Here is a 16021-nt window from a genome sequence, read left to right on the forward strand (position 1 = left end):
CATTAAAAAGAAACATCTTAACTTAATATAAATAATATATATGTATATATAATAATATATATAAAAATATACAGTAATATAATATCCACGACACCTCTAATAATAATGTTTAATATCTTCTAGTATAAATATTAGGCTAACATAGAAACATGACTCAACCCCTTTTGCTAATTGAACAGCAAAACAATTTTTTTATTCTAGGAAACAATACAAATACCATTAAAAACATATATTCATTTAAAATTGACGTTTTACAAAAACCATTACGTTATAGAAGCAAAATTTTAATTAAGTGTTACATTACAAATAAAAAAACGTGCTATAAGCAATTTACATTCCATACACATTCCATACATTTCATACATATATTCATTAAAAATTGACATTTTACAAAAACCATTATGTTTTAGAAGCAAAGTTTTAATTAAGTGTTACATTACAAAAATAAAAAAACGTGCTTTAAGCAATTTACACTAACTAGTAGCAGCAAAAGTTGTTAGAGTTAATCAGTGCACCAGTATGATCATGCACAAACAACCCAGAGCGATCGTTCCTGCGTGTAAAAAGTGTATTCAAAGTAAAATAAAAAAATATTTATGAACACAAAACCCTCGCAATTAAGGTCAACGTTTAGCAATGTTGACCTAACTGCCAATCCAACAGTGACTCAACAATTTTTTTGGTCAATCTTGCGCCTATATTGTTGTGTCAAAAATATTGTTTTTTATATACAAAACTTGAAATATATTGATATTTCTCCAAATATTTTTAAGACGAGTACCCCAGCATGCTACTCGTCATAAAAAACACCAATACAAAGTGTCCCTAATCTAAGTATATTTGAAATGTGTTTAGAATATATAAAAATTCACTTTGTAGAAAAGTGAAAATTTTAAGTTTAAAAGTCGAAACAAAAATTTTCTTTTTAAAAATTAAACTTATTAAAGCTTTCCGTAAACGAAATAAATAGTTTAAAATTTTTTTAAATATTCCGAAACAAATTGCTATATGATATATGATAAAATATTTCGTTAAATTCGGAACGATGAAAAATTAAAAAAAAAAATTAAACTTAAGCAAAAACTTCAACATTCATTTTAATCTTTTTAATCTTAGGAACTTGAAGATTATAAAAATATTTTTTATCTTAATATTCTTTGATGCATCAAATAAATTAGCGAACATTTACGCTATCCTTACGCAAATATCCTTTGCCAAAATTTCTCAATGAGGCAGAACTGTGGGCAGTTTGGTGGATTCATGCTTTTTGGTATGAATTTGATGTCTATCGAATTGTACCACTATACGGACTTCTTAGAATAATGAAAAGAAGCCAAATTAGGCCAGAAAAAACAGGGGACATCGTGACATAAAATGACTAAAGTTTAGCTTGCAAGCATTCCTTAATGTAAACATCAGCGGCCGTATTCTTATCTCTCCGTTAAGCTTAACGGAGCTTTTGTCTGAAATTTCATTAGAATATTTTTAAGTAAAGAAATGACGAAAATTTATATATATTCGTTAAAATAAAACTTATACCAAAATAAAACATTTATGTTTAAAAAATTATTATTTTAAATAAATTTTTTATTAATGTAATTTAAAAGAAATTTTTAACTAACGCTCCGTTAAGCTTAACGGAGAGATGAGAATACGGCTACTGAGTTTAAAGTTGACGATGTGACGAAAGCTCGAGATCTCAAACCGCAGCTGCATATTGCTTTCTACAAGAGAAGTTTCATACCAAATTTATCCAATAATTTATATTTGAACTTGTTGCTGACACGTCCACGAACAATTGAAGTGTAGTATTTTTGACCTGGGAGCTGTTTGAAGTCACATTTCACATACATTTCGTCATCCATAATTATGCAACCATTATATTTTGTAAGTACTTCGTCATAAAGTTTTCTTGCTCGAGTTTTATAAGTCAGCGATTGTTTATCTGGTTTGGATATTTAATGGCTCGATAAGACTTGAAATTGTAAAATTTCTTAACGTTTCTGACGAAAAACTCTGAAACTTTATACCTTTTGGCTCGTTCTTTGTTCGATAAGCCGGGACTTTGCGTGAATGATCGTCGAATACTAATTTGTGCTTTCTTATCTTTAAACCACCTTTTCTTCCAGTTCCTTTTGCTCGTTCGATAAATAGAGAACTCTTGTATCTTTTTATGAACATATAAACAGTAGTTTTGCTAGATTCAGATGCTTTAGCGATTGAAAGTAACGATGCAGAAGGATTTTGCAGATAGTTGTGCAGACTATTTTTCATTTTTTTTAAAAACTGTTTTGATGACATAAATTAAAAAAATTTTTTTGACTGCTTTGTTGATGTTTTTAATCAATACTATAATTACTTTATATAATTACGCAAAAAAAAAAATAATTTTAAAATGTGTTAGTGACAAGTTTTTAAAACTAAATTTATCGTTCCGATTTTAACGACCGCATGCTTTACTAGAGAGTCATTGATATATAATACTAGAACCTGTTTTTTGATAACGAAAAACAACTTTATTTATGTTTATTCTCAAAATTTGGTAACGAACGACTCAAAATTATGCTCAAAATTTGATAATACACTTTATTTATGCTTATTTTCAAAATTTATTAACAAAAACGTCATTAATATTTTTTCTCAAAATTTGGTAACTAACTTTATTTATGTTCACTTTCACAATTTGATAACTAACAACAACTTTATGTTTATTTTCAAAATTTAAAAACGAGCAACAACTTTATATATGTTTATTTTCAAAATCTAATAACAAATTTAATGTGTAGTTATGCATACAAGTAAAAAAAAAAAAAAAAAAAATAAGTATGAATACTCTATGGACGGGAAATCACTCAGAAAAACAAACTTAGAAAGAGATCTTGGAGTTTTATTTTCTTCAAACTTGAAATGGAAAGATCATTTAATGGCTTGTACCTTAAAAGCATATAGAATAATGGAGTTGCTGAAAAATACTTTTTCTAAAATTGACTTAATAATTTCAATAGGATTTAATATGCCGATAAAAGTTTTAAACTTTAGTGAGAAATTAAAAGCTCATTACCGATAAATCGAGATTTACTAGGTCGGTGATTTTTAAAGCCTGTTTACACTGAAAAATTTTGTTTTTATCAGTGACTGAAACAATTATTTTCGAATTTTTGAGGCCGATTTTCACTAATTTTTTTTTTTTTTTTGATAACAAGTAAAAATTAATAAACGGAGGGTCTTCATAAGCTTTGTTTGGGTGGGAAAATTTTCGAAAAATTAACGCTCCCCCCCCCGCTCTTTTTATTAGGGACTCGAGAGTAAACTGAGGCAGACAGGCCCAAGACGATTTGTAAAAACTGAAGAACTTTGAAACTATGTTGACTGCAAACTGCGACAAAATCAAAATCGATCAATATCTAGTTTAGCTAGACAGTTTTTAACATATTCAAATTTATTTTTTTCTGCGATAACCTGCACGTCCCTGTAGTAGCGTTAGAGTTGATCTACCTTAATGACTTCATCAAAAGAAAAGTTTTAATTATTTAATTCTCGACACAAAGTGGCGACCCTACCAGGACACTAGAATCTACTCTACAAGTTATCAACTGATCTAAGGAAACAAAATCTACCACAAAATTGAAATGCCTCAAAAATGTCGCAAAGATCCAATAGAAACACTAACAAGGCAATCGGAAGTAACATTATCAAAAGTTGAACTACTCAGTCTGGAAGTGCGCATATCATTGGATAATAACGATATACACTCATAGGACAGATGGAACATAATTGTTAAAGCGATATTATCTGATACCTTCAACTTAATTCAAAACATAGAAGAAATAAAAAGAGATATCAAAAATGCCGACAATGAAGAAATTGACAATTGTTACGAGCAACAAAACATGAAAGCAAACTTTTGACTACATTGGACAAAAACGTACACAAAGATAAAATTCAAAAAAAAGATGATTCATGAAGAGCTCGCCCATGTAAAAGAAGAACTAAATGAACGAAAACATGAAACAAACTAAAACATACACATTGCAAACACAGATGGTTTTAAAGCAAAACTTCATAAACTACACATTTCAAAATTTGTTGGAACCGTTTTGAATTGGGTGCTGTTCTGAGAACAACTCAGCATGAAAATTGACAACACATGTTATCCATCTGTAACATAATTTTCTATAAACTTCTGTCAAGCACAACAAAAAAGGAAATTGCTGGACTTCCTTTTAATGTAGATGGTTATGAAAAAGCGAAAATGGTTTTGAATCAAAAGTATGGAACCACTTCTGAACTTACACAACAACACGGGCATGATATCATGGATCTTTCCTTTATTAAAAACAACAACGTGAATCAAAAACATAACTTCTACTGAAAATAAACCTTAAACAAATTGAGAGCGGAAGAAATACTGGTACGTAAAGCTCTGGACAAACTTGTCACTTGACCTTGACTTGTCACTTTTGGTCCTGTTAAAGCTGATATTACTCACATAAATCCAAAATGGCAGAAATGGGGTTTTGAAGAACTGTTTGAAGTTCTACGTGATTATACACTGCGTAACCCAGAATCATAAACTGGTCGACTACGTAGCATTCTCAAAAAAGAAAAACGGAAGTACAAAAAAGAAAAACGGAAGTACAAAAAAGAAAAACGGAAGTACAAAAAAGAAAAACGGAAGTACAAAAAAGAAAAACGGAAGTACAAAAACGCGATAATTGGAAGCACAAGTATCAAATGGAAAATTCTGCATAACGAGATCAAAAACAATGACTGTGTCTTGGGCAGTTTGCAAAATCATTGAAGCCATGAATGTACGAAACTTTATTTAAAACAGCAAAGAAAACAGTTTTTTAAAGAAATCCATCAATGCTTCAACTGCACGTTAACAAACCACACAGTATCAAACTGTCAAAGCAAACATTCCTGCTACCATTCTCAAGGAAGGCATCATTCTGTTATATGCACAGCTGGTAACAAAGAGGAATCAAAAAAGGGTATCCTGATAGTTATATTTGAAGGACAAGCTATTCATCTTACGATTCTATTGAATGTTGGTAAATAAAAAGTGAGAGCACTCTTGGACACGGGAACTGATAGTTCTTATGCATCATTTACGTCAAGTACCTAAAATTAGAGCCAAATAATAATCAAAAAATAATGAAATAATGATCAGCCCACCAAAATCTACCGCTATTCTGCATGACTCTACATTTAATAAACGTTCATAACAGTCTTGACATAAAACCTTACAAGTTAAAACGGAACGTACTTTCAGTACTACAAAATCTGATAATATCCGTTTTAAAAAAAAAATACAAGCAATTAGATAGATTATGCAATTCTTTAATGAAGACATGTATGATGATTATAAAATTTATCTTATATTTGGTGCTGGCAAAATTGCATAAATAAAGTTGAATGGCTTCAGGATGGAAAATGGTGGAGAAGCATTTGCCAAAGAAACCATATTTGGATGGATGGTTATGGAACCTAGGTAAAGTATTTTGGACTGTTTACATTTTACAAAGTCAACCAACGAATGCAACAAAGAACTATAGAGGTTTGATGTACTTGGTCTAGAGGACCAACGAGAAGGAACTCAAAGTGAAGTATGCTACGTATTCAAAGAGCAAATACAACAAGATTCCTCCAGTTTTTATCACACACATATCAGCTACCATGAAAAGAAGAATATTAAAAACTAGCATCTTATTAGGATAGAAGTATTGCAGGGTTAAATAGCTTATTGAGAAAACTTGAAAAGAAACCAAATGATTTTATCAAATTCGACTCAATTCAAGAACAACTCAAAGACGGGATATCATGTATGGACCAATCAAATATTCCACATGCCTCATCGAGCCGTGAAAAATGAAGATTCCGAAACAACAAAGCTAAGAATTGTCTTTGATGCTTCTGTTAAAGAACACAGATACCCCCACTTAACAATAGTTTACACACTGGTTTTTCATTACAACTTCTACTTTCTACAAATAAGGTTTAATACTAAAGATTGTGACGTTTTCCGATTCTATTGGATAGTGATTGCTCTAAGATTCACTCGAATCCCGTGTGGTTGTATATCTAGCCCCTTTATTCTTTTGGGAGTAATCAAGCAACAGTTAATGACGTATGAAAAACAATAACCGCATCAAAAGACTGAAATTCAGATAATCAGCAAAAGCTTATATGCAAATAATATGATTACTGGAGGAACTGATTTTGAATCTGTCAAAAAATTGAAACACACAGCAATTAATTTGTTTAAAAGGGGAGGATTCCAGCTTTACAAAAGGCATTCAAACCTCATTGTAATAGAAATCAATAGCTCAGAGGATAATTGCCATGAAGTTACCATCAATTAAAATAATACTGTTACGAAAAAATTCTTGGTTTGTTATGGGACAAAGACAATGACACTTCGCTGGTGGATTGTAGACTGACTCGCCAAACAGATATTAAAACCAATCAATCAATTCTAAGAAGTTTGGCTCAAATTTTTGTTCCACTCGGTGTAATTTCCTCAATAATACTAACAGCAAAACTAATATATGAACAAATTTGTGATCTGCATTGTTCATGGAACAAACAAATCGCAACTGAGTTAGCAGAGAGTTGGCTGCTTTGGAAAAATACTTTACCGGAATTTTACCGAAAAAATACTTTACCGGAATTTTACCGAAAAAATACTTTACCAGAATTTTACCGAAAAAATACTTTACCGGAATTTTACCGAAAAAATATTTTACCGGAATTTTACCGAAAAAATACTTGACCGGAATTTTACCGAAAAAATACTTTACCGGAATTTTACCGAAAAAATACTTTACCTGAAATAACACCAATACCAAAAAATATAACTATTTTGGATCAGCAAATAAAAATAGTTGAAATACATGGGTTTGCAAGCGAAAATGGCAGCTGCAGAGCAGTATATGTAGTAGTACATCAATTTGCGTTAATGAAATCAATAAATATGATTGGATTATTTATTAACAATCTTAGAAGAAAAAAGAAATTTCGTGGTGTATTATCAGTGATTGATCATACTAATACTATGCAGAATCTAATCAAAACTATTAAAAAGAATTGTTTCTTGTACTTCATACTTGTGCAACTTTAATCTATTTGGATCTCCTAAAAATGATGAAAAATGATTTTTATTTTTTTTCATTTTTATTTTTAATTTGTTTTGTTATTTAGGTGCCCCAAGAAGACTTAACGGTCTTGTCACAGAGCACCGCGGAAGTGCATTTAACCAGGAAGTTCACGCCTCCTTCCTTACCGTGACTCAAAAAAATGTCCAGAGTTCGTTTCAAACCTGGATCTCCTGCTTCTTAATTTTTAGCGAAGTATAAAAGAAATGATTGAAACATATGGCTAATAAAAATTCTATAGAGTTTTATAGAATTTCTATAAAATCTCTGTTAATTTCTACAGAAATTCCTATAGAACTTTTTTTTTTATAGAAAAAAAACTTTTATAGCAATTTCTATAGAAATTAATAGACATTCTTTAAAAATTCTATATAAATTCTACAGAATATCTATATGTGTTTCAAACGTTTATAGAAATTCTATAGAACTTTTTTTCCAGGGACAATAAGAGATTTGAATTATTTGAAATTGGTTAATAATCTATTAAGTAATATAATCAAAAGAGTTTGTTGTTTCAAATCCAGTAACGATGCATTAAGCAGCCCTATTTTATTAGAATTAACCAATAATGCAGAGTAGAAATTTTGAAAGCAGCTAGAAGGCTTAAGACATTAAATAATTTTTAAAAAGTATTCATTAATCCGGATCAAACGGAGGTTTAAAGGAAACAAATAAAAGAAATAGTTATTGACAGAAACAAACGCAATAGAAAACTATAAAAGAAACTATCAACAAGCCTATTCGATATGATATTAGAGGAAGTAGAGTCTGAAAAATCTAAATTAAGTAAATTGCAAAGAAAATTTAGTTAACTGTATTACAGGTATACTAATGCAACGATACGAAACAACAAGTTTGATGAGTTAATAACGTGTAATGATATGCGAAACATGATGGAATGAATCACCAACACCAATTGTTCTAAGTTATTCTTTGTACAGAAAAGACAAACGGACTAAAAGGAGAGGTATAGTATGCATTTATATTCATAGTTTTTATAGCTTGACTAATAGTTATTTACATAATGAAACAATATTTAGTAAATATAAAACTCGGTTTGCACAGGTTCTGAAATATTTTTTTGCGGGTGTATTTATAGAGTAGAAGGTTGTAGTAAGAAAAATAACAAGCAAAATTTTTTTTTTTAAACAGCTTCGCTTCCAACAAGGCTGCAAGCAACCACTAATTAAAGTTGAAAGTTACTGGAAGAGAAAAATGAAGATTGTAGAGCAAGATAACGATTGACAGACGACTTAAATGATTGCAAATTATATCAATCAGGAAAGCATGATGAAGGAGGCGAATTCCAAAGTACTGATGTTCGAGGAAAAAAACTAGACAAATAAGAGTTTTCGGAGCACTTAGGAACAGTCACAGAAAAAGAATGAGACTTAATTGAATGACAAGTAACACGAGAATGAATTTTAGTAGATGGCACAAGAGACGCTAGCTCTTTAGAGCAGTGCAAATTAAAGTATTTGTAGAAAAGAGAATGAGAAGCAACATTACGACGATGTGATAATAGTTGGAGATTGGCTGCAAGAGCAGGCCCAACTGTGTTTACAATGTGTTTTTGCACCTTGTCTAAAAGAGAAAGGGCATCATTAGAAGATCCGCCCTAGATATGGCAAAAGTATTCCATACAAGGCCGGATTTGAGATTTGTAGAGATAGAAAATAGAATCTGAAGTAAGAAAGTGTCAAGCTCGATAAAGAGATGCAACCTTAGCAGATGCTAACTTTGCAACAGATTTGATATATGGTTTCCAAGAAAGATTGGAAGTAGGAGTTAGTCCTAGAAGATGAAGAGTAGATGACTCATCGATTACATCAACGTTCATAAATACAGGAAGATCTAAATTATTGCGATAACAATTTACTGAAAAAAGTTGAGTTTTATCTGAATTAAAGTTCACCAGCCACTGTGAGCCCCATGTTATAGCAGAAGTGAGATCCTTTTCAAACTCAAATCCCCCCTCCAAGCAATCAGAGAGTGTTGGTTTCATATCACGACAAGAATAAATGGTAGTATCATCAGCAAACAATGCCACCTTAGATGTGAGAGTATCTGGAAGATCGTTAGTGTAAATTAAAAAGAGTATAGGGCCAAGGATAAAACCTTAAGAAACCCATGAAATTACAGAATAAGAAAACGAGTGCTGTCCATTGAGGACAACTTTTATACTATAATTGGAAAGGATGGATTCAAGAATCTTAAAGATGTTACCAAATACACCGTAAGAAGAAAGCTTATGGAGAGAAGACCAACATACCAAACTTTATCAAAACTTTAGAAATGTCAAGAGCGATGGCCTTAACCTCTCCACCTTTATCTAATGCACGATAAAACCTATCGGTTATTACTGTTAGCAAATCAACTGTAGAACAAGAAGATCGAAATCCATATTGATGATCAGAAGGTAAGCTATTAGATTCAAGATGAGAGATTAAGTGTTTGTTAATTAAAGATTCAAAAATCTTGCTTATGATAGAAAGAAAACTAATGGGACGGTTGTTAGACGAATCAGATGGCTCTCCGAAATTTTTGAAAACAGAGATAACAGATGCTGCTTTCCAGCAGGCTGGAAAACAAGTCTCTGATAAGCACTTGTTAACTAGTTTTGAAAGTATAGACGACAGCTCTGGAGGACATTTCTGCAAGACAATAACAGGTATGTTGTTCGGGCCACAAGCTGTAGAAGAGTCTAGGCAGGAAATCACTTTAGATACAGAAGCTGGAGTGATACGAATGTCAAGTAATGGATCAACCTGCTTGTTGGTAATATCAGGTAGAACACAAGGAAAGTAAAGGTTGACCTGGATGGGTCAAGAGGGAACAAAAGATTCCATGCCAGCCTGAATCCACAAAATTATGTAAGTAGCACATTTGTCAACAGGAAGACGAAAGATTTCCACCCAAGGGCCATCACGAAGAAAATCACGGAAAGATTCCCAGTCAGCTTTAAGGTAGTTGTAATAAGTACGATAATAGGGGGAATTAGGTGATGAAGAAGAATGAGATACCAGTTTTAGAGAGATCAAACTGAGATCAGAAGCACTTAAGGGTGAATGTGGAGAATCTGAGCAGTAACTAGGATCATAAACAAGGCGTAAGTCAAGTAGAGAAGTTAAATGATTCGGGTTATCTGGAAAGCGAGTTGGAAAGTTGACTATTTGAGTTAAGGATTGAGAAAGGCAAAAGTTGTGGGCTTTAATGCCAGCAGAATCAATGACACTAGAGCCAAGCCATTTAGAGTGCTGAGCATTAAAGTCACCGACAACAACTATATTAGCTGATGGATAAAGAGAGAGGGCTTGGTTAATATGATCAAAAATAACATCAAAAAGAGTGCAGCCTTGAGATGAAGGAGAGCGATATAGAACAAAGAGAAAGGCAATAGAGTGAAGTGGTGCTAAACAAAAGCACATGAAAAAATAGTCTGTGGACTCAAACCTAGTTTCACGACAAATGGGTGAATTCTTACGAATGTAAATGCCAAGACCAAGCATGTGACTATTGGAGTCTTTACGAATTTAAGGAAGATAACCATCAACACTAAGATCGCAAGATGAGACAGCTGAACTCAAATTAGTCTCACAAAGAGCAAGTAGGTCTGGTGAACTTTGCAAGAGATAAGACTCAACAGAAGAAAAGTTACTTCAAAGACCACGATTATTAATGAATGATAGGTTTAGAGAACTTGGTGATGAAAATGGTTTTTTGTGTTTTTGATACTTTATTCATTTTTAAATTTGTTGAAGAACTTGACTCAAAGCATAGATAGTACTCAGAACACTGTTTAATAGCCCAAGCAGTTGTCTCATTACTATTAATAAATCCTAATCTGTAATAATGGGCTCAAAATGTGGTCCTCGCAATGCACACCAAAAGTACAAACAGGGACACCATCCATTCTCAACATGGCACTGTTAATACTTTGATATTTTTCAGCTGTTGATGGAATCAGCCTCTCTGAGAGCTACCACAGAGTTTGGGAAAACTGACTACCAGCCAGCCTCAGAACCATAAAACTGAGTTTTAGAGCTGTACCCTCATTAGGAGATAATAGAATGAGTTGCCTAATCATAAAACAGAGACATAAGCAAAACTCATGCATTTAGTCAAGAAGATCCAGCATTTAACATCCTAAACTAGAAACAATGTATTAAAAATACATCTGCGCTAGCCTTATAGATGAGGAAGGGGTGTGAGACTGGTCAACAGATAGAATCTGTTTACCCCTTAAGTCTATGCCTAGGAGGCCTTCTACAAGACAATTCTAAAATTAATAAAACACTCCTATAAGTTATTATAAAAAAATCAATATTCAGGTTTACTTATATGTAGTTACTATAATTACTCAAAAATCGAGTGACGAATAATTGGCTTAACAGCTGACATGAATATTACCAAAACAGGTTTTTAGATGCACTGAACAATTGTTTTCTAACTAAAAGATAAAAATCAACCAACATTTCAAAGAAATAACAAGGAAACTACAAACATATAAGACTTAGTGATAACAGAATCTTTGGCAACAGTTTTTTAAATAAAACACATGATAATCATTATTTGAATATTTCTTGAATATTTTATTATCAGTTATTTTGTTTGCTTTTTGTTAAAAAGAATACTTATAACTTTTATTCCAAACAATTTTTAGAAAGTGATAGGTAATAACTCGTTATGTTTATTAACATTATTAAATTTTAAAGTTAAAAAAGGAAAAAATTATTAACTTTAGAACATGTTTTTGTTATCCATTATATACATGAAATATATATATATATAAACTATATCAGTGTATTCTACAAATAGAGTGCTCAATGTTCTTAAAGAACAGAGCAATAATAAATTAGTAAAAATACTTATCTATCTTTTATCTTCAACATAATGTTTCACCATCAGTAGGCTCATCAGGAAGTTCTTCCTGACGAACCTACTGATGGTGAAACATTATGTTGAAGATAAAAGATAGATAAGTGTTTTTACTAATTTATATATATATATATATATATATATATATATATATATATATATATATATATATATATATATATATATATATATATATATATATACATATATATATTTGATTCTATTGTTTTTTTATTCATTTATTTAAACAAATGAAGTTGCTTTAAAAAAGTCTACTTGTATTGAAAATGAATTTAGTTTCAAAATACTAAGAAAACTTGCACACATTAAAATTAAAGAATAAAACATGCTTTGAGTTTTAATATAAATTAATCCATTAAAATATTTTTATTTAAATTCTTATAAACTATTTTTTTATTTAATGGAAATAATGGTTTACAGGTTTCTTTTTTAAAAGGTTTTTAAAAAAACTTTTTAAATTTTGAAATATATTCCAACTCAAAATGTAATAATTTTTGAACTATTTTTTTATTATCTGCATACTACATTTTTGAAGTACTTTTTTTATTATTTGTATATACATTTTTAAAACAACTTTTTGCATAAATTTATGAAAGTGATACATAAGTTCTATAAAAAATTATAATTACTTAAAAGTTAAATTAAATGTTACCTGAATAAAGCATATTGTGTGAAAGCCTTCCTAAAGCTAAATTAAAACTTTCATATTAAATAAGATTTTCTAATATTATTATAATTTAAAGTTTTTTTTTTTTTAATTTTTATTTATTCCCAACAAGGCTGCAAGCAACTTGTTGCTTGCACCCTTGTTGGGTCAGAAAAACATGAAGATGGGAGAGAATTCTAAAGAGTTGAAATGTGTGGAAAAAAATGGATAATTAAAAGTTTTTAGAGCATGCAGGGACAGATACAGTAAAAAAATAAGACTTTGCTGAATGACTAGTCAAGCAAGAATATAGTTGATGGAACTAGAGATGATAGCTCTTTTAAGCAGCAACCATGATAATATTTGTAAAAAAGAGAAAGAAATGCAGTTTATAACAGTTGGAGAGATGCTTATGCTTGGCAAAAATAGCAGGTCCAAATAAGTTTTTGGACCTAAAAAAAAGACATAATTAGATAAACCAGCCCAAATATAACAAAAGTATTTCATACAGGGGCAAATAAGAGATTTATAGAGGTAGAGAATAGAATTGAGGGAAGGAATTGGGAGCATGATAAAGAGAAGCAACCTTAGCAGATGCTTTTTTAGCAGTCGATTGTGTATATAATTTCCATGAAAGGCCTACTGCCTTTTATGGAAAGGCAGTAGGCCTTTCATGGAAAGCATTAAATGATAATCCATAAAGATAAGACATAAAGAACAGGACTCAGTGAGAGGGTTGCCGTTCATTAATATAGGAATGTCAACAGTACTGTGATAGTTGTTTGCAATCATTAACTGAGTTTCATTGGAGTTAAAATTTACAAGTCACTGTGACCCTCAATCTGTTACAGAAGTGAGATCAAATTCAAGATTGGCTGCTTGTTCTAAATGATTAAAAGGAGAAGACTTTTTGTCAAGACAAAAGTAGCAAGTTGAGTCATCAGCAAATATAACCACTTTAGATGTAAAGTTGTCAGGAATATAGATAAGAAACAAAACAGGATCAAGGATAGAACCTTGAGGTACCCTAGAAGTTACTGGAAATGAAGAAAGGGTTGGCCTTCGAAGATTACTTTAATAAAGCACTTAGAAAAAAATGGTTTGATAATCTCAAAACTTTTCGAGGTACACCATATAAAGCAAATTAATGGAGAAGATCAGGATGCAAAACTTTGTCAAAATCAAGAGCAATAGACCTTGCCTCGCTGCCTCTATTTAAAACACAATAAAATCTTTCAGTACAGCAGTTAACAAGCCAGCCATGGAGCCAGAGAATCAAAAACCATATTGATTGGCTGATATGAAGTTATTGGACTCATGATGGGATGCTGCAAATTAGTTGATCAAAGACTCAAAAACCTTGCAAATAAAAGATAGAAGACTGATCGTAAATAGATGGAGGGGTCAGTTTTCTAGCAGGTCGGAAAACAAGATTCAGTCAAACACTTATTAAATAGTTTAGAGAAAACTAAAGAGAGTTTTGGAAAATAAACATTGTTATGATCATTTCACAATTGCGTAAATCATTTTTTTATGTTTTAAAAACTTAAAAAACAAAAAAAAAAAAAAAAATTTTCGTAGTTTTTTTTTTACTTATTATCTTACATGTTACAAAAAACCTAAACTTGAAAAACAACAAAAACATTTAGAACTAAAATTTCAAAGGTTTTACTTTTTTAATAAATTATTAAAACAGTCTCTGTAAGACTATGGAATGTTGTCTGGACCACAAGCTGTAGAACAGTTTAATTGAGATATGACTTTAAAAACAGAAGCAAGAGTATTTTTAATGTCTAACAATGGGTTGACCTGTTTAATTGGAATGGAAGAAAGAGTATGGCCATTAGATTCAAAAATCGAACTAGAAAAAAAGTTCTTTGCAAATAGTTCAATTTTATTCATGTGATAGGCAATAAGATCAGTCCCATGAAGGAGAGATGGAATGTTAGACCTAGCATTTTTCGTTTTTCTTGAAATAATAAATAAGAATTTGTTCTTAAAAGAGTTGTTCTTTTGAAAAATATGAAAGAAATGATTGCAAGTAAATAAAACAATGAAGAAGAATGAGGCTTGACTTTTGAATTGAGAAAGAATAAAAACTTCCAACCCTGCTGGATCTAAGAAATTACGTAGAAGGTGTATTTATCAGCGGAGAAAGACAAAATCAGATATGTCACCAAAAAAATTGTCACAAAGAAAATCATAAAAAGAATCACAGTAGGCTTTAGGGTAGTAGTAAGTAGTGCAATGATAAGGTCTGAAGGAGAAGTAAATAAAAGATTTATAGAAATATTTTGCATGGTTAAAACATCTATAAGAAAAAAGGAAGAAACTGAACGCATGCTTGGACTATAAACTGAACACATGCTTTGACTATTAGATAGTCTACTATGCACTATCTGGGCTTGGAGTTAGATTCATTAACCAATTTAAAAACTGACTAAATTATCAAAAACTATAAAACACAAAAATCATCTTTATCACCAAGTTATTTAAATTTTTCATTCACTAATACTTGTGGTCTTTGAAGAAACTTTTTTTCTGTTGAGTCTTATCTTTTTCAAAGTTTACTAGACCTACTTGCTCTTTGTGAGTCTAGTTTGAGTTTGACTGTCTCATCTCTTGATCTTAGTGTTGATGGTTATCTTTCTTTAATAAATAAAGACTCCAATTGCTACATGCTTGGCCTAGACATTTACATTTGTAAAAATTCACCCATTCTTCGGGAAACTAGGTTTGAATCAACAGATTATTCTTTAATATAATTTCGTTTTGCACCACTTCACTTTATAACCTTTCTTTTTGTTTTAAATAGCTCTCCTTCTTTTCAAGTATTCACTCTTTTTGATGCTATTTCTGATCAAATTGACCAAGTCGTTTCTCTTTATTCTTCAGCCAATAACGTTGCTGTTAGTGACTTTAATACTCATCCCACTGAATGGTTTGTTTATAGTGTCAGTAACTATGCAAACGTTAAGGCCCACAACTTTTGCCTTTCTCAATCTCAAACACAAGTAGTCAGCTTTCTAACTTGCTTACCAGACAATCTGAATCATTTACTCTCTTTACTCGACTTGTGTCTTGTTTCTGATTTTAGTCAGTGCTCAGTTTCTCCACATTCCCCCTTAGGTGCTTCTAATCAAGGCTTGATCTCTCTAAAACTATTATCTCATTCTTATCAAATTCCCCCTATCATTGTACCTCTTACAACTACCTTAAAGCTGACTGGGTCTCTTTCTGTGATTTTCTTCGTGATAGCCCTTGGGTAGAATCTTTGGTCTTCCTCCTGACCGATGAGCCTTTTACATAACTTCTTGGA

At 31.2% G+C, this 16021-nt stretch overlaps 1 protein-coding gene across 26 annotated transcripts in view; it reads right to left on the minus strand.

Annotated features, from left to right (window-relative positions):
- Nucleotides 1-214: 214 nt before the first annotated feature.
- LOC136075442 (uncharacterized) overlaps nucleotides 215-16021 on the minus strand; it is a 131096-nt gene continuing 115289 nt past the window's right edge. For all 26 annotated transcript variants that reach the window (XM_065788661.1, XM_065788649.1, XM_065788650.1 and 23 more), the window contains 2 exons: nucleotides 12709-12744; nucleotides 215-553 (listed from right to left, as the gene is read on the minus strand). In XM_065788661.1, the coding sequence (XP_065644733.1) occupies nucleotides 507-553; nucleotides 12709-12744 (83 nt within the window). In that variant the 3' untranslated portion in view covers nucleotides 215-506. The remainder of the gene's footprint in view (nucleotides 554-12708; nucleotides 12745-16021) is intronic.

This window comes from Hydra vulgaris, chromosome 01 (genome assembly GCF_038396675.1).
Source record: "Hydra vulgaris chromosome 01, alternate assembly HydraT2T_AEP".
Classification (NCBI taxonomy): Eukaryota; Metazoa; Cnidaria; class Hydrozoa; order Anthoathecata; family Hydridae; genus Hydra; species Hydra vulgaris.